Below are 24,543 nucleotides of genomic sequence, written 5' to 3' on the forward strand. Positions count from 1 at the left end.
CTGAGCCTCATTTTGACTTGTTTTAAGGACATTACATCAAAGTTGGATCAGCCTGTAGTGTGGTTTTCCACTTTAATTTTGAGTGTGACTCCAAATCCAGACCTCCATGGGTTGATAAATTGGATTTCCATTGATTATTTTTGTGTGATTTTGTTGTCAGCACATTCAACTATGTAAAGAAAAAAGTATTTAATAAGATTATTTCATTCATTCAGATCTAGGATGTGTTATTTTAGTGTTCCCTTTATTTTTTGAGCAGTGTATATATATATATAGACCATGTGTGGGTGTGTTTTCACCTTGGTTAGGGCTGTTGACTGAAACAAACTATGTATAGTGGATACCATCTCTTTATACTCGTATTGCTGAGGACCAATGGACAAAAGCACTGTCCGTATCAATCACTCACTGCATTAAGTCCATATAGAGGAAGTCTTTCATTCTTTTGTTGTTGTTTTCCTGTAGCTTGGTTGGTTGGAGAGGAAATATTATTTACACAGCTTGCCGGTGTTTAATTGAATTTCGAGGAATATTTGGGCTTGACTGTTAAGAGGAAAGGACTACTGTCAATAACAGACTAAATAACATTGTCAGTTTATCATCAAAGCAATCTTTTTCCAGTTTAATAATTCCATCAGTCTGGGCAGTGTTATTTTGTGTTTGTATGTGTGTGTGTCTTCCGTTAATACCAGGATAAAGCATAGACCTCATTCTCTGTCTTACTACATAATTGACTGCTTGCAACAAAGAGCAACCAGCGCTTACACGTTCATTATGACTTTGGAAACTTCTGCAAGACTAATTTCAAAAGGAATACCACACCAACCATTTCTTTTGAATGTGAATTAGGACTTTTCTCAAGGCTCTTTATTCATTGCATCAGCATATCTATTCTAATTGAGCCGTAAATCGTAATTATTGCCGCACATTTATTACATTAGTTCTGTCTAATAACAGGATATATCTTATCATAACATGAATACTTTTTGGCAAGTTAATTCCTCTTACCTGCATCCAGATCAGTGGCCTGTAGCCGTGCCACATACGCGTTTATCTCAGTGTTCTCAAAGACAGTGACAGGGTAGGGGTCAGCTGTGAACTCAGGAGCGTTATCGTTGACATCTCCCACTGTTATCACCACATTAGCCTGGCAGTAACGCTGTCCTCCGTCCTCCGCTTGCACCAATAGACTGTACACATCCCTCTCCTCACGGTCCAACGGCAACAGGGTTCTCACCCGGCCTTCAGAATACACACAGCACAGACAATTACGTCTTAGGTTCTACAGGCTCCACTCTTAGAACATTTACTAGTAACATTTGGTGAACAATTTTCTCCAAACATGATGATTATATGTTTGATTGATATACAGTACCTGTGTCTGATTCAATGCTAAAGTAATCAGCTCCATCTCCAGAGAGAGTGTACGAGATCTGAGCGTTGGATTGGATGTCTGCATCAGTGGCAGAGACTTGCAGGACCAGCCTCCCTTCAGGAGTGTTCTCAGGGACTGTCTGGGCATAGAGAGCCTGTAGAGGAGTCATGGACGTTACATGAAGTAAACAACTCTGTAAGAAACTCAACAAAATACATATAAACTTTGGACTTCGTATTACATAGAAATGTCATATTACAAAGAAACTTCACAGGACTTCATATTACATAGAAACTTCGTAGGGTCATTTTGTTTAAAAGTACTTTCACTCTGTTACAGTATGTTCTCTAAGTGCCTTTGTACTGCCCAACCCTTACCCTCTCACAGACAGGACTGTTGTCGTTTTGCACTGCCCAACCCTTACCCTCTCACAGACAGGACTGTTGTCGTTTTGCACTGCCCAACCCTTACCCTCTCACAGACAGGACTGTTGTCGTTTTGCACTGCCCAACCCTTACCCTCTCACAGACAGGACTGTTGTCGTTTTGCACTGCCCAACCCTTACCCTCTCACAGACAGGACTGTTGTCGTTTTGCACTGCCCAACCCTTACCCTCTCACAGACAGGACTGTTGTCGTTTTGCACTGCCCAACCCTTACCCTCTCACAGACAGGACTGTTGTCATTTTACACTGCCCAACCCTTACCCTCTCACAGACAGGACTGTTGTCGTTTTGCACTGCCCAACCCTTACCCTCTCACAGACAGGACAGTTCTCAACTGCACTGCCCAACCCTTACCCTCTCACAGACAGGATTGTTCTTGTTTTGCACTGCCCAACCCTTACCCTCTCACAGACAGGACTGTTGTCGTTTGCATCGAGGACACTGATCTCCACAGTGGCTGTGGTCACAGACGTTCCGTCGGAAGCAGTGACGTTCAGGAGGTAACTGTCCCTCTCCTCCCTGTCCAGAGCTCTCCTCACCACCACCCTCCACTCCCCCTGAGAGTGCTCCAGGTCAAACTGAGCCCGTGGATCACCTCCTGGGAGAGGCAAAATAAATTTCACATTCAGGGTAAAAAACAATCTTGCAAAATTATCCAAAGCAACTGAAACATCCCTGTGACATTCTGTAATTCAAAGACAATCTGTTTACTCAAGCCAGCTAGAGTACCTGTGATGAAACAGCAGATTGGCTTGTTGAGGTCTTCAGAGTCTCTGTCGGTGGTCCTCAGGACTGCTATGGCCCTGCTAGGAACGGGGATGTCCTCACTGACGCTGGCCCTGAACACCTCCGCCGTGAAGCGCATAGGATTGTCATTCACGTCTACCACCGTCACCTCCACCGTGGCAGCGGTATTCAGCCTCCCGTCATGCCCTCTGTCTGTAGCCAGTACTGCTACTGAGTACTGGTCATGCCGCTCCCGGTCCAGCTCCTTCAGGGTTGTGACCCACCCTGACTCTCCATCCACAGCAAACATCCCCAGGACCTCTACAGAGTTTTGATACTGGTCCAGACTGTAGGTAACCTGGCCGTTCACTCCTGAGTCTAGATCAGTAGCTCTCACCTGAATCACTGAGGTCCCTTTAGGTAGGTTCTCAACAACAAATGATCTGTAAGAGTCCGATTCAAACTGTGGACTGTTATCGTTGACGTCCTGTACCTGAATATGGAGTTGGGCAGTAGTAATCACATCAATGTCCTCTAGGTCGCCCTGTGCCTGCAGAGTCAGCAGGTACCATTTAGTGGTTTCAAAGTCAAGACGTTTGGCTAGTTTGAGCTTCCCTGTGTCTGTGTTGACAACGAAGACTTGGTCTTGGTTGCTCTCAGGGGTGCTGCCCTTAACAAGGTTGTATATCAAAAGCTGCTCACTCTCTTGGATGACATCAATCTCAGAACCTATAGGAAGACCCTCACTGACTGACCATCTCTTCTGTAACTCAACTAGTTTTGGCACGGTCACCTCCTTGGGCAGTAGTCTGATGTATACTGGCACCAAAGTTTTTTTCGGTGGATCTCCAGCGTCTTTAGCACTCACATAAAAGGAAAAGAGGTCATTTGTATAAGCTGTAAATTTGTTTTTGGCAATTATATCACCATTGAGAGGATGTATGTCAAAACCTCCCACCTCAGATTCTACAGTGTAAGTGATGTCAGCATTGCTGCCTTCATCTGCGTCCACAGCAGTAACTCTGACTATGACAGTTCCTTCAGAGACATCCCTGGGAATATTGGCATTGTATTCTGCTGCCCTGAACTGAGGAGCGTTATCGTTAACATCAGTCAGGATCACGTTGACAGAGGTGAAGCCTAGCTTTCCCCCTCCATCTTTAGCCATCAGACTAATAGAGATTAGGTTACTGATTACATTCTCTCTGTCTAAGCTTTCCACAGTAAAAATCTCCCCATTTTCATTGATAGTGAATCTGTCCTTTGCGACATCATTCACTATGTAATATGTCACCTTGCCATACACTCCAAGATCTTTATCGGTAGCTGTGACTTGAGTGACCAACGTGCCAACAGGTGAGTTCTCCAACAGCTCTACAACAGAGTCAGTGTGTGAGAAAGAGGGGCTGTGGAGGTTAGAAGTGACCACTGTGACCTGTACGTTACATACACTACTATAAAGCCCATCAGACACAGACACACTGAGGTTATAGAGTGTCTCCCTGTTCAGCTTGCGGTATTTCGATATGACAATCTCTCCACTCCTTCCGTCGATGGTGAAGCTGGAGTCCTCATTGCCAGAGAGTAGGGAGTACTCCAGGTGGTTAGTGTCTGACAGGTCAGCATCAGAGGTCCTCACACAGGCTACAAAATGACCCCTTTGGGCCAGCTGGCTGACCATAGCCTTATACAGATGCTGTGTGAAGACTGGTGGGTTGTCATTGATGTCTGTCACTGAGATGATGACTGGGACCTCACTGGATTGGGCAGGGACACCCCCATCCACAGCTCTGACCACCAACCTATGTTGTGGTCCCACCTCAAAGTCTAACAGGCCAGATGTTATGATCACCCCACTGTCTTGGTCAATGGTGAAGTAATCTGAGGAGCCACCCCCCTCCTCCACTAACTGGTAAAACAGCACTTTGTTGTTGCCCGAGTCTGAGTCTGTGGCAGACACCTGTAACACTGACGAGTCAATGTCAGCCAACTCAGACACACTAGCCTCATATAACCTCTCTTTGAAAGTCGGTGCATTATCATTGACGTCCTCCAAGATAATGTCAAGGAAAACTTCAGAGTGAGCCCCTGTAAGTGAGTCTGAGGCTCGGATACTAAGTCTGTATGCTGGGTGGGTCTCGTAGTCCAACGGCTGTACAACATGGATGACACCAGTGATGAAACTAATGGAGAACTGACCTAAAGGGTCTCCCTTAGAGATGCTATAGACAGTCCTTGGTCCCTCTGAAGCATTGGCCTGGATCTTCACAAAGGAGGTGTCTAATGGAACATCCTCTGGTATAACTATGTCATAGGATGATTTTTCAAACACAGGTACGGCTTTGTTCACCACTGTCACCGCCACCTCCACTGTTGCCGAGAGAGACGGGTCCCCTCTGTCTTTAGCGATGACGCTGATTGCAAACTTAGTGTCAACGTCTTCTGGGTGAATGGTCCTTTTGAGTGAGATTTCCCCTGAGGGGCTGATCTGAAAATATCCCCAGTCTTCTTTCAGCTGGTATTTGATCTCAGCATTCCTACCAATGTCTTTATCCACTGTGGTTATCTGCCTGACAACCTGACCCACTGCTGAATCTAACTGCACCAGGGCTGAGTAGGGGAGTCCCACGAACACAGGCTCATTGTCATTTACATCTTCAATGGTCACCACCACAAGAGCATGAGCCACCCCTGAGGATCTGTGTTCCTTCGTCACCTCCACAACGATCTCAAACGTATCCTGTTCCTCTCGATCGAAAGGTACTCCAGTCGTAAACAGCACACCAGAGGTGTGTCCAATTTCAAACCTCCCCTGTGGGTTCAGGATGGTGTAAAACAGAGGTTCGTTTAACCTTTTTCTCGCAGCAGTCACCACAGCCAGGGTTTTCCTCTCAGATGAGTTCTCTGGTAGAGAGACAGTATACAGGTCCTTGGCAAACGCCAGATCCTTGTTCTGATTCTCTCTTATGTTAATTTTGACCATGGCAGTCTTGGTGAACTTCCCATCAGACACTCTGACTGTCAACTCGTATCCATTTCGCAACTGGGCTGGATTCAAAACAGAAATAACGCCTGACTTGGGATCAATCATGAATTGACCTCCTATGTTTCCATCTGAGATAGAGAACAGCAGTTTGGAACCAGCTTCTGAATCCAGATCAGTGGCGTTTATAGAAATCACCTTCACTCCACTGTAGGTTGGCACTATGACAGACGTCTCAAACACGTCTTGGCTGAATGTTGGGGGGCAATCATTGACATCAGTGATGTGGATGGTGACATAGGCTATGGTCTCAGAGAAAAGTTGTGGCTTTCCACTGTCATGGACCTGCACAGTGAAGTTGAACTCTGACCTCTGCTCATAATCCAGGCCAGTGACAGTGCGAATGGCTCCGGTGCTGGAGTCAATGGCGAAGTAGTCAAGGGCATAGGGCTCTACAATCTGGTAGACCAGCCTGCCATTCAGATCACTGTCAGCATCAGTGGCTTGGATAACCAGAGGAGACTTTCCATTGGTTAGCACCATACTGTTAACAGGGGCGGACTCACTGACAACTCCTCTGAACTCTGTCTGTGTGAACACTGGACTGTTGTCATTCTCATCTTTGAGGTGAATAAGGACTGTAACATAGTTCACCATCTCTGCCATGTTGGTGGCCTGCACTGTCAGTCTATATGAAGACACACTCTCATAGTCCAACAGCCTCTGAGTGACAACAACCCCAGAGGTTGGATTGATATCGAAGGCGTTGTTGACATTTCCCTCTCTGATCTGGTAGAGGACAGAAGAGTGACTGGAGGCAGAGACCAGAGTAACTAAGCTCCCTACAGGGGCTGTCTCACTGATAACAGCTGAGATCTCCTCCTCAGGGAACCTGGGCCTGGTGTTATCTGGCACAGTGACAGCTATACGTACTGCTGTCACCGCACTCAGTGGAGGCGCTCCTCTGTCTGACGCCTTTACAGCCAGCTCAAACTGACTCTTGTCATCACGATCTAGCTCCTTAGCCACTGTAATGGTCCCCAGGACTAGGTCGATAGCAAACATGTTGTCCTCGTTCCCTGTGAAGGGAAAACAGCAAAAGAGAGTAAAAACAAAAATATTAGTAACAGCATGGATTGTTATTCTACAGTCTGGTGTACTGTAGTTATTAATTAATAGTCAAAGACTAAAAAGTCATGGTACACAGAGAGTCATGGTTTCAACAGTGTGGTAGGAACAGTACTGTACCTGACTCTATGATGTAGCTGATCTCTGCATTGCTTCCTCTGTCTCGATCCTGAGCAGTAACTTGAAGTACAGCTGATCCCACAGCAGCTGACTCAAACACCTGGCCTGAGTACCGGGGGCTGGTGAACCAGGGGGTGTTATCATTGGTGTCCTCCACGTTAACTATCACTCTGACCAGGTTACACTTTAAAGGCACACAATCATCACACACCTGGAAAACACATGGATCACAGTACTCATATAAGACATATCACACATGGGTAGGTGCTACACTGTACCAGTTATTCCTACAGACCTGTTTCTCAAACAAAACATCAACCAAGACATCCACACAGTGACACAGAAAGGCCTGTTTATCCGCTTGATTTTATCTGAAAGGCTTGTTTGTCAGCTTGATTTGATCTGATTTGAAAGGCTTGTTAATCAGCTTGATTTGATCTGATTTGAAAGGCTTGTTTATCAGCCTGATTTGCGTGTTATGAGTGATACATGACTCATTGTGCGTTCCAAATAATAGCACCCTTCTCCCTATATAGTGCACTACTTTTGTGGGCCATGGTCAAAAGTAGTGCACCATAAAGGGAATAGGGTGCCATCTGGGACAAAGCCACATTAAATACCTAGTGTTGTCTTACCATGACAGTGAGGGCGTGGCGGTAGATCCCTCATGTCGTCTTACCATGACAGTGAGGGCGTGGCGGTAGATCCCTCATGTCGCCTTACCGTGACAGTGAGGGCGTGGCGGTAGATCCCTCATGTTGTCTTACCATGACAGTGAGGGCGTGGCGGTAGATCCCTCATGTTGTCTTACCATGACAGTGAGGGCGTGGCGGTAGATCCCTCATGTCGCCTTACCATGACAGTGAGGGCGTGGTGGTAGATCCCTCATGTCGCCTTACCATGACAGTGAGGGTGTGGCGGTAGATCCCTCATGTCGTCTTACCATGACAGTGAGGGTGTGGCGGTAGATCCCTCATGTCGTCTTACCATGACAGTGAGGGTGTGGCGGTAGATCCCTCATGTTGTCTTACCATGACAGTGAGGGCGTGGCGGTAGATCCCTCATGTCGTCTTACCATGACAGTGAGGGTGTGGCGGTAGATCCCTCATGTCGTCTTACCATGACAGTGAGGGTGTGGCGGTAGATCCCTCATGTCGTCTTACCATGACAGTGAGGGTGTGTTTGTTCATGACCTCGTGGTCCAGCGGTTCTGTGTTGTAGAGCTGTCCCGTCCCAGGGTCCAGCCTGAACCTCCTCTGGCTGAAGAGATCAGTGCTGCTCAGCAGAGTGAAGGTTAGCTTGTTCCTCTGGTCTCTGTCTGTGGCACTGAGCTGCAGAATGCCTGATTCTGGTGCTGTGTCCTCTGGGATGCTGACCTCATACTGGGGCTGAGAGAACTGGGGCCGGTGGTTGTTGGTGTCAATCACTTTGATGAACACCTAGGTAAATGAAGACAGAGGCTGTGTATTTGTTGCACCAATTTCCAACATACTGCAAATTGAAAAGAGGCTGTTTGTTTCAAAATGCATTTAGTTACAACAGTATGCAAATGAAAATAACAGTATGCATTGCTGTGTAAGTATTTGTTGCACCGATTTCCAACATCTTGCAAATGAACTTAACAGTAAGCTTTAAGTGCGGACATCTTCATTGCTGTCATGCATTACACTTTTATATTTAAAATAGTCTTCCCTTGTTTCCTGAGTGGAATCAGCACTAAAAGTGTTCACTTCTAAGATCCTGTTTGAATGTCCAATATTTTGGTACTGTAGCTATTTTCAACATTAGTTCCATACTCCATAAACCCACATAAGAGGGGAAAGAGATGTGACTCAACGGCATTATGTGCAGGAACATATGGTAGTGTTATACTGAGGTAGAAATTGCCATAAATAAATGTGCTTTTTAGAGAAAAAGTCACTACAAACAAACAAATGAAGAAATTGATTGGGTGTTTGGCAGATGTCTAGATTGCAATAAAACCGCTTGGGTAAACAATTCTCTAAACCTGGACCTTTAAAACCATATGAAGGCCATGTGTGCGTCCACGATGACAGCCTATCCCTAATGTAGTGCACTACTATATAAGGAATAGGGTGCCATTTAGTATGCAGCTCATGATTATCATTTCATGGTGGAATTTCTCTGGAACCAGAGACACTGAAACTGAGACTGAAACTGAACCATAACAAAACAGTGAATGTCATTCCCTGTCTAACCAATCGCTTCACCCCAGGCAGTTGGTCATGGTGATGCATGCCATTTATGTGCACACACACCTACAGATCCTCCACCAACAACAAGCACACATGGACGGCCTGAGGATGTTGTGGCTGTAGGAACAAGGAGGTATATGTATTTGATGCCGATCACTCAACACAAACCTTAGCTAGATAAAATTGCCTTGATCTCAAGGTAATGTGTGCAGTATATGAAATCTCTTAAAAGGTTGCAGCCTAAGGCCCACAACATTATAGCTAGTGCTTCTTCTTTTTGATTCCCTAATGTCAGTCTTCACTGATTTATTGCATTTAACATTTTACAACTATACTGAACAAAAATATAAACGCAACATGTAGTGTTGGTCCCATGTTTCATGAGGTGAAATAAAAGATCCCAGAAATGTTCCTATGCACAAAAAGCTTACTTCTCTAACATTTTCTGCACACATTTGTTTACATCCCTGTTAGTGAGAATTTCTCCTTTGCCAAGATATTCCATCCACCTGACAGGTGTGGCATATCAAGAAGCTGATTAAACAGTATGATCATTATACAGGTGCACCTTACGCTGGGGACAATAAAAGGCCACTATAAAATGTGCATTTTGTCACACAACACAATGCCATCAATGACTCAAGGTTTGAGGGAGCGTGCAATTGGCATGCTGACTACAGGAATGTCCAATTTAATGTTAATTTCTCTACCATAAGCCGCCTCCCAATGTAATTTTAGAGAATTTGGCAGTATGTACAACCGGCCTCACAACCGCCCAACCAGCCCAGGACCTCCACATCCGGCTTCACCTGCAGGATCTTCTGAGACCAGCCACCCAGACAGCTGATGAAACTGAGGAGTATTTCTGTCTGTAATAACACCATTTTCTGGGGAAAAAAATCATTCTAATTGGCTGGGCCTGGCTCCCAAGTAGGTCGGCCTATGCCCTCCCAGGTCTACCGATGGCTGCACCCCTGCCTAGTCATGTGAAATCCATAGATTAGGACCTAATGAGTTTATTTTAATTGACTGATAACTCAGTAAAAATATTTGAAATTGTTGCATGCTGCGTTTATATTTTTGTTAAGTATAGTCGGGGGGACGCAACATAATTATAATAATTTGTACACTGCAAATTGACCACAACTAAGCCCAAAAATCAATTTTATTTGAAAATAATCATTTCATACCTTAATTACATTGAGACACGATCACGTCTCTTTTTTTATTCATTAGAATACTTTTATTCAAAATAAAGTTTTTTACTAAAAACATTGCCCCCTAAATAATCCCTTTACGGGCCGGTTTTGCCCAGTAGGCCTGTTGCCAACCCCTGCTTTACAATATCTCTGAATCATTTAAAATACGTTGGAAGATATACATAAAAATCCAAAAGCCAACTCATTTGTCATTCGGCAGTGTGACAAGACGGCATTCCCTGGATGCTAGCATGGCACCCATATGGCAGGAGTTATCTGTAAAAAAAATATATTCAGTCCTGTGTTTTTCAGTGTCGTGAATTACCTGGGTGCTGATGTATCTGTTTCCATCTGTTGCCTCCACTGTCAGGCTGTAATTTGATTTTGGTTCTGCATGGAGGGGTTTGGCTAAAATGACGGTTCCACTGCCCTTGCCTATATCGAAGCGGCTGTCAGCGTTGCCACCTGTTATCAGCGTAATGAGAAGTGACAGTGGATTAAATTAACGTTTCCCTTTCTCTCAACAGGAGGCATATTGAGCTTTTTTTGGATGCATTGTCTTCTATGCTTAAGAGTAAACCCATATAATCCTATTTAATATTATTCTATTTGATAACACCACAAGAGTGGAAAAATGTCAAAAATAGACATACACAATTTGATTTAATCAACGATGTTACATTTTTCTATGAAATCTGTACAAGTTGGGCATTCTGAGAAAGCATCACAAAGCCTAACAAAGAACAGGAGGTAGATAACAAGATCTGGGTAATCTCTGCAGCAGATACCTTCTGTAGTACACGTCAAGTCGCAAGCCATTTGAGCGATGTGAAACACTTCTTTAGCGTGCATGTCTCCTTGCCAATTAAAGAGAAATCCAAAGAGGGTGAGAGAAAGAGGAGAGTTGGATTGGAGGAGCAGAACAGAAGAGAGAGCAAGGTGTCAGTTGTAGGACAGTTAATTAGTGCAGGAGAAGAGGTAAAGAGAAAGAGAAGTGAACGACGTCTAACAGGGGTTGTTACCTAGCAAGCCTTACTTCTAACTGGGGTTGTTACTTAGCAAGCCTTACGTTTAACAGGGGTTGTTACCTAGCAAGCCTTATTTCTGACAGGGGCTGTTACCTAGCAAACCTTTGGGAAAGTAAGCCTAAAGATTTCAAGATAGCAGCTCAAGTTTTTACAGAATAATGGTGATATCAACAATAGTAACCCACATTCACATATTTTCTGCCTGGGAAAGGATTAATGTGCTGGATTCCTGTAATTTCGATGCAGACAGGTGAGTCTGGAAAAACAAATGTGTGTTACAGGTTACCTGTGATTTGGAACCAGACAGGTGAGTCTGGAAAAACAAATGTGTGTTACAGGTTACCTGTGATTTGGAACCAGACAGGTGAGTCTATGGGTTGGGTGGAGATGACCCCCACCATGTGAGCCACTGGGTCAGTCTCCATGACAGAGAAGGCGAGGGAGGTCTCTTCAAACACCAAGGGCTCAGAGGAGGGCTCAGGCCTCACGATCCACTCAATGTGCAGCCGACAGGTAGAGGACCTTTGGGGTCTCCCGTTGTCCACCACTTTAATCTGGGCAACGGCACAACATGGAAGAGCAAGGGATAATAACTGTGTTATTAATAAAAATACTTAAGGTGCTGCCTTGTGCTAAATGGATTTAATACACATTATACATCAGTAGCACGTTGAGCAGAATTAATACACGTTATACATGAGTAGCACGTTGAGCAGACTTAATACACGTTATACATCAGTAGCATGTTGAGCAGACTTAATACACGTTATACATCAGTAGCATGTTGAGCAGACTTAATACACGTTATACATCAGTAGCACGTTGAGCAGACTTAATACACGTTATACATCAGTAGCATGTTGAGCAGACTTAATACACGTTATACATCAGTAGCATGTTGAGCAGACTTAATACACGTTATACATCAGTAGCACGTTGAGCAGACTTAATACACGTTATACATCAGTAGCATGTTGAGCAGAATTAATACACGTTATACATCAGTAGCATGTTGAGCAGAATTAATACACGTTATACATCAGTAGCATGTTGAGCAGACTTAATACACGATATACATCAGTAGCACGTTGAGCAGACTTAATACACATTATACATCAGTAGCATACTGAGCAGACTTAATACACGTTATACATCAGTAGCACGTTGAGCAGACTTAATACACGTTATACATCAGTAGCATGTTGGCAGACTTAATACACATTATACATCAGTAGCATGCTGAGCAGACTTAATACACGTTATACATCAGTAGCATGCTGAGCAGACTTAATACACATGTTATACATCAGTAGCATGTTGAGCAGACTTAATACACGTTATACATCAGTAGCATGTTGAGCAGTCTTAATACACGTTATACATCAGTAGCATGTTGAGCAGACTTAATACACGTTATACATCAGTAGCACGTTGAGCAGACTTAATACACGTTATACATCAGTAGCATGTTGAGCAGACTTAGTACACGTTATACATCAGTAGCATGTTGAGCAGACTTAACACACATGTTATACATCAGTAGCATGTTGAGCAGTCTTAATACACGTTATACATCAGTAGCATGTTGAGCAGTCTTAATACACGTTATACATCAGTAGCACGTTGAGCAGACTTAATAGACGTTATACATCAGTAGCATGCTGAGCAGTCTTAATACACGTTATACATCAGTAGCACGTTGAGCAGACTTAATACACGTTATACATCAGTAGCATGTTGAGCAGACTTAATACACGTTATACATCAGTAGCATGCTGAGCAGACTTAATACACGTTATACATCAGTAGCATGTTGAGCAGACTTAATACACGTTATACATCAGTAGCATGCTGAGCAGACTTAATACACGTTATACATCAGTAGCATGTTGAGCAGACTTAATACACGTTATACATCAGTAGCATGTTGGCAGACTTAATACATATTATACATCAGTAGCATGCTGAGCAGACTTAATACACGTTATACATCAGTAGCATGCTGAGCAGACTTAATACACATGTTATACATCAGTAGCATGTTGAGCAGACTTAATACACGTTATACATCAGTAGCATGTTGAGCAGTCTTAATACACATTATACATCAGTAGCATGTTGAGCAGACTTAATACACGTTATACATCAGTAGCACGTTGAGCAGACTTAATACACGTTATACATCAGTAGCATGTTGAGCAGACTTAGTACACGTTATAGATCAGTAGCATGTTGAGCAGACTTAATACACATTATACATCAGTAGCATGTTGAGCAGTCTTAATACACGTTATACATCAGTAGCACGTTGAGCAGACTTAATACACGTTATACATCAGTAGCACGTTGAGCAGACTTAATACACATTATACATCAGTAGCATGTTGAGCAGTCTTAATACACGTTATACATCAGTAGCATGTTGAGCAGACTTAATACACATTATACATCAGTAGCATGCTGAGCAGACTTAATACACGTTATACATCAGTAGCACGTTGAGCAGACTTAATACACGTTATACATCAGTAGCATGTTGGCAGACTTAATACACATTATACATCAGTAGCATGCTGAGCAGACTTAATACACGTTATACATCAGTAGCATGCTGAGCAGACTTAATACACATGTTATACATCAGTAGCATGTTGAGCAGACTTAATACACGTTATACATCAGTAGCATGTTGAGCAGTCTTAATACACGTTATACATCAGTAGCATGTTGAGCAGACTTAATACACGTTATACATCAGTAGCACGTTGAGCAGACTTAATACACGTTATACATCAGTAGCATGTTGAGCAGACTTAGTACACGTTATACATCAGTAGCATGTTGAGCAGACTTAATACACATTATACATCAGTAGCATGTTGAGCAGTCTTAATACACGTTATACATCAGTAGCATGTTGAGCAGACTTAATACATGTTATACATCAGTAGCACGTTGAGCAGACTTAATACACATTATACATCAGTAGCATGTTGAGCAGTCTTAATACACGTTATACATCAGTAGCATGTTGAGCAGACTTAATACACGTTATACATCAGTAGCACGTTGAGCAGACTTAATACACGTTATACATCAGTAGCATGTTGAGCAGACTTAATACACGTTATACATCAGTAGCACGTTGAGCAGACTTAATACACGTTATACATCAGTAGCACGTTGAGCAGACTTAGTACACGTTATACATTAGTAGCACGTTGAGCAGACTTAATACACGTTATACATCAGTAGCACGTTGAGCAGACTTAATACACGTTATACATCAGTAGCATGTTGAGCAGACTTAATACACATTATACATCAGTAGCATGTTGAGCAGTCTTAATACACGTTATACATCAGTAGCACGTTGAGCAGACTTAATACACGTTATACATCAGTAGCACGTTGAGCAGACTTAATACACGTTATACATCAGTAGCATGTTGACCAGACTTAACACACATGTTATACATCAGTAGCATGTTGAGCAGTCTTAATACACGTTATACATCAGTAGCATGTTGAGCAGTCTTAATACACGTTATACATCAGTAGCATGTTGAGCAGACTTAATACACGTTATACATCAGTAGCATGCTGAGCAGTCTTAATACACGTTATACATCAGTAGCACGTTGAGCAGACTTAATACACGTTATACATCAGTAGCATGTTGAGCAGACTTAATACACGTTATACATCAGTAGCATGTTGAGCAGTCTTAATACACGTTATACATCAGTAGCATGTTGAGCAGTCTTAATACACGTTATACATCAGTAGCATGTTGAGCAGACTTAATACACGTTATACATCAGTAGCATGCTGAGCAGTCTTAATACACGTTATACATCAGTAGCACGTTGAGCAGACTTAATACACGTTATACATCAGTAGCATGTTGGCAGACTTAATACACATTATACATCAGTAGCATGCTGAGCAGACTTAATACACGTTATACATCAGTAGCATGCTGAGCAGACTTAATACACATGTTATACATCAGTAGCATGTTGAGCAGACTTAATACACGTTATACATCAGTAGCATGTTGAGCAGTCTTAATACACGTTATACATCAGTAGCATGTTGAGCAGACTTAATACACGTTATACATCAGTAGCACGTTGAGCAGACTTAATACACGTTATACATCAGTAGCATGTTGAGCAGACTTAGTACACGTTATACATCAGTAGCATGTTGAGCAGACTTAATACACATTATACATCAGTAGCATGTTGAGCAGTCTTAATACACGTTATACATCAGTAGCATGTTGAGCAGACTTAATACACGTTATACATCAGTAGCACGTTGAGCAGACTTAATACACGTTATACATCAGTAGCACGTTGAGCAGACTTAGTACACGTTATACATTAGTAGCACGTTGAGCAGACTTAATACACGTTATACATCAGTAGCACGTTGAGCAGACTTAATACACGTTATACATCAGTAGCATGTTGAGCAGACTTAATACACATTATACATCAGTAGCATGTTGAGCAGTCTTAATACACGTTATACATCAGTAGCACGTTGAGCAGACTTAATACACGTTATACATCAGTATCACGTTGAGCAGACTTAATACACGTTATACATCAGTAGCATGTTGAGCAGACTTAACACACATGTTATACATCAGTAGCATGTTGAACAGTCTTAATACACGTTATACATCAGTAGCATGTTGAGCAGTCTTAATACACGTTATACATCAGTAGCATGTTGAGCAGACTTAATACACGTTATACATCAGTAGCATGCTGAGCAGTCTTAATACACGTTATACATCAGTAGCACGTTGAGCAGACTTAATACACGTTATACATCAGTAGCATGTTGAGCAGACTTAATACACGTTATACATCAGTAGCATGCTGAGCAGACTTAATACACGTTATACATCAGTAGCATGTTGAGCAGACTTAATACACGTTATACATCAGTAGCATGCTGAGCAGACTTAATACACGTTATACATCAGTAGCATGTTGAACAGACTTAATACACGTTATACATCAGTAGCATGTTGAGCAGACTTAATACACGTTATACATCAGTAGCATGTTGAGCAGACTTAATACACGTTATACATCAGTAGCATGTTGGCAGACTTAATACACATGTTATACTGTTCATCAGAAGCATGTTGCCAGACTTAATACACATGTTATACATCAGTAGCATGTTGGCAGACTTTAATACATGTTATACATCAGTAGCATGTTGGCAGACTTAATACACATGTTATACATCAGTAGCATGTTGGCAGACTTTAATACACATGTTATACATCAGTAGCATGTTAGCAGACTTAATACACATGTTATACATCAGTAGCATGTTGAGCAGACTTAATACACATGTTATACATCAGTAGCATGTTGAGCAGACTTAATACACATGTTATACATCAGTAGCATGTTGAGCAGACTTAATACACATGTTGAGCAGACATATTGCATGTCTTTAACTAGTTCATATTTAAACAAAGTTTGAAGCTGCAGGCTGGTGTTGAATGGATATATAGATATGATAGATAATTGAATACATCTCATCGCTAAACAGATGTAATACCAAAGTAGCTACTGCAACTGTACAGACTTACTGTAAGGATGGCATGCTGTCCTGCCAAGACAATCTCTCTGGAGAACACATGGCCAGTTTGGGGTTCGATGAAGAACCTCCCCTGCTCGTCTCCCCCCTCGATGCTGTAGGACACCTCAGCGTTGGGGCCCGTGTCTCTGTCAGAGGCGATCACTCTGTAGATGGGCTCTCTCTTAGCAACCCCCCTCCTCTCTGTTGGTCTCTCCCTGTCTCCATCTGACCTGTCCCTCTCTGACCTGTCCCTGTCTCCATCTGACCTGTCCCTCTCTGACCTGTCCCTCTCTGACCTGTCCCTGTCTCCATCTGACCTGTCCCTCTCCGACCTGTCCCTGTCTCCATCAGACCTGTCCCTCTCTGACCTGTCCCTCTCTGACATGTCCCTCTCTGACCTGTCCCTGTCCCTCTCTGACCTGTCCCTCTCTGACCTGTCCCTCTCTGACCTGTCCCTGGCCCTCTCTGACCTGTCCCTGACCCTCTTTGGGAGCTGGACCTTATAGATCTCCTCCAGGAACTGTGGGGTGTTGTCGTTCTCATCCTGCACCCTCACCACCACCCGGACAGCTGTGGACCTGGCTGGGACGCCCTTGTCTGTTACTGTGATCTGGGAGTGAGGAAGGAGAGAAAGGGTCAAGCAAGCATTAGGTGTCACTTTTACAGTATGTTAGATATTCATATTTTGATTAATTGGATATTGATTTCCAGAACGTCCAATAGGATGACACTACGTATAAAAGATGGTTCACCTCCAGTGTATGTTCCTCTTGCTGCTCTCTGTCCAGTTTTCTGGAAGTGGTTGTCACCAAACCTGTCAGGTCAGACATCAAACACAGACTGTATTAATACAGTCATGATCTACATGTAAGATACTCCTCTGTTCTTGCAAAACTCCTATTTGCATCACTGATAATGTGGGTTAATGTTATTCAAAGGCAAATCAACATGGGTATGTTTCAGAGGCATACTGTAGAATGTTTCTGTCTTGTACCCAGCTCCACCCAGCCCTGAGGAGCTGGAATAGACCTTCAGACATGTTCTACTTTATATATGGTCCTTAAACACAGGGCCATAAACACAGGTTTTATACACAAATTCATGCACATAAGCCCAAAGAAATTAACCACTTCCATTACAACAAATTTGTGCCATATTCTGAGGAAAGGAAAACAGTTTTTTCCCAAGACTTAACGGGATGCTTGTTAGGTTAAATGTGGAGTCCACTTGCCCATTGAAACCACATAAACGATGGCTGTTTAATGTGCAATGTATGATTAGCAGTGGGAAAAACATACATTTTGTAAGCCAAGCCTGTTGATAGCATAGCATTATGTTAGTTATGGAGGGGGAAAGTCCACCACAACATAGGGCTGGGAAGGTTCTTGATTGCTACTTGAATTAACAATGAAGTAACTAAATAATGACATAATGGAAGTAACTTATTCTTCTCAACAGTTATAGTATAAAGAAACAAGACAAGATTTACTGTATCAGAGGGAAAACATATTCTAATACTGTAGCTAAGGATAGGTAACCTATTATAGGTCTACAGACTACAGTAGGACTGTCTGGAAGTTGTTAGAGGAGGAATACATTTCCTACTTGGCTGTTCTCCACAGGGTCTTTTTTTGTAAAAACGCCGACATTGTTCTCTTCAGAGAATTGGTAGCTAAAACCAGACACAGTCCCTGTCTCAAATGGCACCCTATTACCTACATATTGCACTCCTTTTGATCAGCACTCTGGTCAAAAGTAAGTGCACGATATAGGGAATAGGGTGGCGTCGGGGATGCATCCACTGGCTGTGTGTGCAGCGGTAGAAGTTGGTTGATTTACAGTGAAAGGGCTTTCTCATGGACAGTAAACCCTGTTGGCTGGGTGCACAAGGGCTTTCTCATGGTCAGTAAACCCTGTTGGCTGGGTGCACAAGGGCTTTCTCATGGTCAGTAAACCCTGTTGTGTTGGCTGGGTGCACAAGGGCTTTCTCATGGTCAGTAAACCCTGTTGTGTTGGCTGGGTGCACAAGGGCTTTCTCATGGACAGTAAACCCTGTTGGCTGGGTGCACAAGGGCTTTCTCATGGATAGTAAACCCTGTTGGCTGGGTGCACAAGGGCTTTCTCATGGTCAGTAAACCCTGTTGGCTAGGTGCACAAGGGCTTTCTCATGGTCAGTAAAACCTGTTGGCTGGGTGCACAAGGGCTTTCTCATGGTCAGTAAACCCTGTTGGCTGGGTGCACAAGGGCTTTCTCATGGTCAGTAAACCCTGTTGTGTTGGCTGGGTGCACAAGGGCTTTCTCATGGTCAGTAAACCCTGTTGGCTGGGTGAACAAGGGCTTTCTCATGGACACAACAGAAAGTAGTGTAGTGTTAGAAATAAACTAAATTACATGGTGTGGCCATCAATCTCTAGCCTGGTCCCAGATCTGTATTTGCATTAGCCAAGTCCTCTGACTGTTTCATGACATAACAAGGAGTTGGCTAAACAAGCACATACAGATCTGGGACCAGGCTCACCCAGATGACACTGACATGAAACACAGAGATATATGCTGGACAGACAGCAACACTATCTCTACACTGGACTAGCAATGTTAGATTTACTTTACAGGGAGTGCTGCCATAAAACTTTGCATAACAGGAGCGCTTCCATGAGAAGAGTTTATACTGAGTGTGATGTCTATGCAAACTGAAAACTCATGTTTAAATTAGCCTACTGTGCAAAACTTTTCAGGGATGTTGCGCTTGTTATGACATCAAATGGTTTACAGTATAACGAAAAGTACAACACTTTGGCTAAAATCAGTTAAACATGATGACGCAATAGGACAGTCCCACACAAAGTTCAGTGTGTAACAATACAAAGCATAGTGAGGATATTCCTTTAAAAGTTTTGAGCTTATGCCGCGACCGTTTGTGGTAGATGGTGGCAGATTGTGGTAAATTGCGTCATTCTGGCAACAATGGCTGACACTTAAATAACGTGCCATAGAATTCTGTGGCACCCCGCTAGCTGTGCTGCAGTGCGCCACAACTTTTAAAAGAAGAAACCACTGTAGAAATGCATGAATAGTGTTTAGGATCGCACCAGTCTGGTGGTCGATGCTGAAGAATCCCTGTGGGTTCCCGCTGGTTATCTTATAGTAGAACTGGTCACTGTTTCCAGAGTCAGGGTCCACCGCCTCCACCTGGATAACAGAAGGGGAGAGAACACTCAGCATCTCTCGGAGGACAGTGGAAGTTTACAAAAGTGCTTCTTTACGTGGAGAAGTATGGACCTGGATAACAGATACATCCTTGGGGGAATTCTCCATGACCTCAGGGTAATAGACTGGCTCGGAGGTCTGTGGTGCGTTGTCGTTGACATCTTCAACCTGAATAATAAATACTCATACATTAGATTTCGAACATGGATGTCATTGAAAAACAATCGCAAAGTGCTACAGTGTGTGCATTAAGAGAAATAAAAAAGAGGGACATGGACAAAAAGTAACACAATCCAACAATAAACTAACCTCAATGTAGACCTCCATGAAGGACGACTTAGGCACCACAGCTAGGTCGGTGCCATAGATAGTCAGCCAGTAACGATTGGTGGTCTCATGGTCTAAAAGCTCCTGTGTCTGTATGACACCTGTGAGGAGAAAGAGAAGAAGCATGTTTCATGTCAGTCACAGTTTGGGCTGAGCTTCCACTGAGCAAGGCATCACTGGGAACTCTGGTCTCTCACATGGCTCGAGATCCCAGCTCTGTGCTCTCTACTTTACATAGCAAACATTACAGGCTGAAAGTCCAGATATAAGTCAAAAACATAATTGAAAATGCAAAGTAAGTTGAAGAATAACCAGGTTTTAAATACCTCACTGATAAAGGGTTGTGTTGGCCTAAAGGGACAAATGTTTTGGCCAAACAAGAAAATATATGCATATATTTTTGCATTCACCTGGTTACAACATGCAATATATAGTACATTTCAATGCTATAGCAGGGTTAGGTTTAAATGTTATCATTTTTGTGGGAAAATCATTTTAAAAAGAAGAAATCTCTTACCACTCTCTTCATCTATGGTGAATACTCCGAGGCCTGATCCGTCCCTTATAGAATAGCGTATTTCTCCATCTCTACCTTGGTCATTGTCTTGTGCAGTAACTGTCATTATAGTTGTGCCAATAGGAGCATCTTCTCTCACACTTCCCTTATCCACAAAAGATGCAAACCGAGGCTGGTGCAGATTCTCATCCACATCTACTACGTAGACTTCAATAAAACAGGTGCAGGACAACGACTCAGGTTTCCCTTTATCTTTGGCTCTGGCTGTCAGGTTATACACTTGTCTCCTCTCAAAGTCCAGGGTCCTTAATATACGAACAGCACCGTTTGTTTTATCAACATCAAAGTCTCCATCTCCATTGTCCAGCAGGCTGAAACGGACCTGTCCAGACTGACCTTGGTCAGGGTCATGGGCCTGTAGCCAGACCACCACCGCCCCTAGCGGGAGGTCCTCCCGCACCTTCACGCGCTGGAGGAGGGGGAAAAACCTAGGAGGGTTGTCATTGACATCCTCTAACACTATTTTCAGAGATACTGTAGAAATCATCTGAAGTTCATCAACTGCCTGATCACAGGCCACAACTTTTAGGATAATTGTTGGGTGTAGCTCCCGGTCCAATGGACTTTTAACCTTCACCACTCCCGTCTGGTCATCTATGACAAAGTGATCGGACTCAGCCATCAATGAATACCTGATGATTCTGTTGGCCCCTGAATCTTTATCTGTAGCATCAACCTGAATGACAGCTGTTCCTACGTCTGTATCCTCCCTTATCGATACAGTGTAGCTATTCTGGAGGAAGTTTGGGCTGTTGTCATTTGAATCCAGGACATTGATCTGTAAGACATGTGACACTGACCGCTGTGGTATTCCCAGATCATACACAGTGATGTTGAGAGTATATTGATCCGTTATTTCTCTGTCTAACGGCTCCATAATCTTTAGCCAACCAGTGTCCATTTCAATCATGAAACGACTCTCAACATCTCCTCCAGATATCACAAACATCAATGTTCCACTGAAGCCACTGTCTGCGTCTATGGCACTTAGATGAGCTATCCTCATCCCAACTTGTAGGTCCTCTTTAACCTCAATGACCTTAGGAGTAGAGTCCACAAAGTGAGGAGAATAATTATTTATTGAATGAATGTCCTCAAAATGATCTTCCCTTTGAGAGTGGGGCATGGTGCCAAGAAGCAGCTTCTCAGCCATACGCCCAACCACTCCTGTATCCACACACTGTTCGAAGACGGCTCCTGAACCAGACAGGACTGTGATGTTCACAAACATTGGCTTACTTGATGTCTCCCCATCGTTGGCACTAATTTGTAAGGAGTGGAAGGACAAACTTGCAGCCTCGCCGTCATGTAAGGGCAACTTGAGTGATAACAGCCCAGTGTCTGGTGTCAGGTCAAAAAGACCAAGGCTGTTACCATCTATGACTACATGCTGAACCCCTTCCATGTTGTCTGCATCGATAGCAGACACCGCGGCTATCTGCCCACCCACCCTGTAGTCTCTTGGTAAGCTCACTTCACAGTCAACCTTCTCAAACAAGGGCTCATTGTCATTGAGGTTGTTGAGTGTAATAGAAACTGGAGTCTCCACTTCACGGCAGAAAGGAGAGCCCCAATCTGAAGCTCTGACTCGGAGGTTGTAAACCCGTGGCATCCTTTCATAGTCCAATTCTCTGGCAGTGCTGATGACACCTGTGAAGTAATCTATGGTAAAAGGCTGTGGTGGGTTTACATTGGCGATGGTGTAAGTAACGTAACCATTCTCTCCTTCATCCATGTCACTAGCACTGACCGTGAGGATGCTGGTCCCCACTGGTACATTTTCATTGACATTGCCTTTGTAGGACGGTTGCTGAAAAACTGGTGCGTTATTATTCACATCAATCACGTTGATGACCACCCTGGTTGATGCTTGTTCTTGGTTAATAATCACCTCAAAGTCATACTTGCTGGCACGGTCGGCTTGGATAGCTGCAGTTGTTGTTATCAAGCCTGTGTTTGAATTAATAGTGAAAGGATGAGTGATCTGTTGGATCTTGGGGTATTTGATGGAGTATTTTAACATGGGGTGATTTGGCATAGCTCTCACCATTACAACAAAAGTGTTGGGCGGGGCAAATTCTGTCAGGTTGACTCTGTAAATGTTTTTTTCAAATGTAGGAGCCCTTACATCAACACGTGGGGATTGCACTCTAATGACTTCAGCGAGGGAGAACTGTGGTGGGCTACCTTTATCCTCGGCCTGTAGTGTAAGATTGCATCCAAACTGACAACTATCCCAGTCCACATCCTTAATGGCTTTGACCCTGTATTCTTTTCCACCAAGGCTGGTTTTCACTGCCCTAAACTGCTGGAGTGGGTCCCCAGCGACTATACTCAGTGACGCTATCTCACCATTAGGCCCTTGATCATTGTCTTCCAAGGTTACTAGTGCATATGTAGGGTCAGTGTCTGTGGCTGATGGAGCTAAGGGAACAGCTGTGAGGACGGGAGCGTGCTCATTGGCCTGCAGTACCCTGACCGTCAGCTTGGCTGTGCTGCTGAAGCCACTGCTCCCATAGAGTTTCATGCCCCGATCTACAGCCAAGACATCCATCTCAAACAGCCTCCGCTCAGCGTAATCCAGCCTGGCCATGAGAGTAATCACCCCACTGGTGGGATGAATGGCAAACATATCGGTGTGTTCTCCTCCCAATCTGAAATAGTACTCTGCATTTGAGCCGACGTCGGCATCGGTGGCGGTGACTCTCACGATGCTAGTTCTGATGGCAGCGTTTTCAGGCACGGAAACAGTGTAGGAGGTTGGTGAGAAAAGTGGCCGGAGATCATTGGTGTCCAGAACTCGCACGTGAACTCTTGTTTGAGCGACAGCGTTGGTGCTCCATTTTAGTGCTTTGACTCTCAGTGAGTAGTGCTCCTTCACTTCCCTGTTGAGTATAGCAGAGCTGCCTCCTTTGGTCCTAATTCGCAGGAAACTGAAGTCTCCCAGTACATATTCTTCAGCCTTGAATAAAACCTCACCATCTCCAGATTCTATTTTGTATTGAATGTCCCAGGATGGGTCTGTGATGTATATTCCCATTTTAATTGGACATTCTACATAGCTTTTAGCAGCTGAGTTTTCATATATAGTGGTATTGTATACTATTTGTGTAAATTGAAATGGTGATGTCTGCTGTCCAGGTATTCCTGAGCAACTCCATAAGATCTGCATAACAATTGCTGTGAAGAGCATTCCCATGTTGGCTTCGTATATCAACATAGTTCCTAAAAGAAATTATGACTCAAGTGTGAATAAATTGCAGTTGGATGTATGTTTTGAGAACTACTATGCTTAGGTATGCTGCCAACTTAAGCCAAATCCCCAAATCCAATTAAACGTTTCAAGAGTATCTTAAATAAATCCCACAGCCGACTGTAAATCGCTCTGGGTAAGATCCGTCTGCTAAATGACAAAAATGTCAAAATGTAGGATAATAGAGCACTCTCACACGCAGGCACTCTCTCTAACAGGCATAAAACAAGTAAACTATAACTGTCCTGTTGCAAGCTACACTTGCGATCATTTGAGAGGAAGAATAGAAATAGCCTACTGTAAATTATTGTCAATAGGCTTATTCAATTAATCCACTTCT

The 24,543-nt window shown here is 43.4% G+C and overlaps 2 protein-coding genes across 2 annotated transcripts in view; both read right to left on the reverse strand.

Moving 5' to 3' along the window:
• Window positions 1-11,128, reverse strand: part of LOC106612028 (protocadherin Fat 1) — a 44,473-nt gene extending 33,345 nt beyond the window's left edge. Inside the window, exons 1-8 of the mRNA XM_045724090.1 lie at window positions 10,981-11,128; window positions 10,518-10,657; window positions 7,941-8,216; window positions 6,778-6,988; window positions 2,550-6,608; window positions 2,222-2,418; window positions 1,376-1,529; window positions 1,009-1,242 (exon numbers count right to left, since the gene is read on the reverse strand). Of these exons, the coding sequence (XP_045580046.1) occupies window positions 1,009-1,242; window positions 1,376-1,529; window positions 2,222-2,418; window positions 2,550-6,608; window positions 6,778-6,988; window positions 7,941-8,216; window positions 10,518-10,657; window positions 10,981-11,044 (5,335 nt within the window). The 5' untranslated portion in view covers window positions 11,045-11,128. The remainder of the gene's footprint in view (window positions 1-1,008; window positions 1,243-1,375; window positions 1,530-2,221; window positions 2,419-2,549; window positions 6,609-6,777; window positions 6,989-7,940; window positions 8,217-10,517; window positions 10,658-10,980) is intronic.
• On the reverse strand, window positions 10,570-24,241 carry LOC123744664 (protocadherin Fat 1). The gene is made up of 8 exons (XM_045724091.1): window positions 20,891-24,241; window positions 20,356-20,474; window positions 20,119-20,214; window positions 19,929-20,028; window positions 17,592-17,653; window positions 16,850-17,449; window positions 10,981-11,774; window positions 10,570-10,657 (listed from the first exon to the last, which is right to left on the reverse strand). The coding sequence occupies exons 1-7, from the start codon at window positions 24,168-24,170 to the stop codon at window positions 11,553-11,555; spliced, it is 4,479 nt and encodes a 1,492-aa protein (XP_045580047.1). The 5' UTR covers window positions 24,171-24,241; the 3' UTR covers window positions 10,570-10,657; window positions 10,981-11,552.
• Window positions 24,242-24,543: the final 302 nt, after the last annotated feature.

The sequence above is a fragment of the Salmo salar genome, chromosome ssa09 (assembly GCF_905237065.1).
Source record: "Salmo salar chromosome ssa09, Ssal_v3.1, whole genome shotgun sequence".
NCBI lineage: Eukaryota > Metazoa > Chordata > Actinopteri > Salmoniformes > Salmonidae > Salmo > Salmo salar.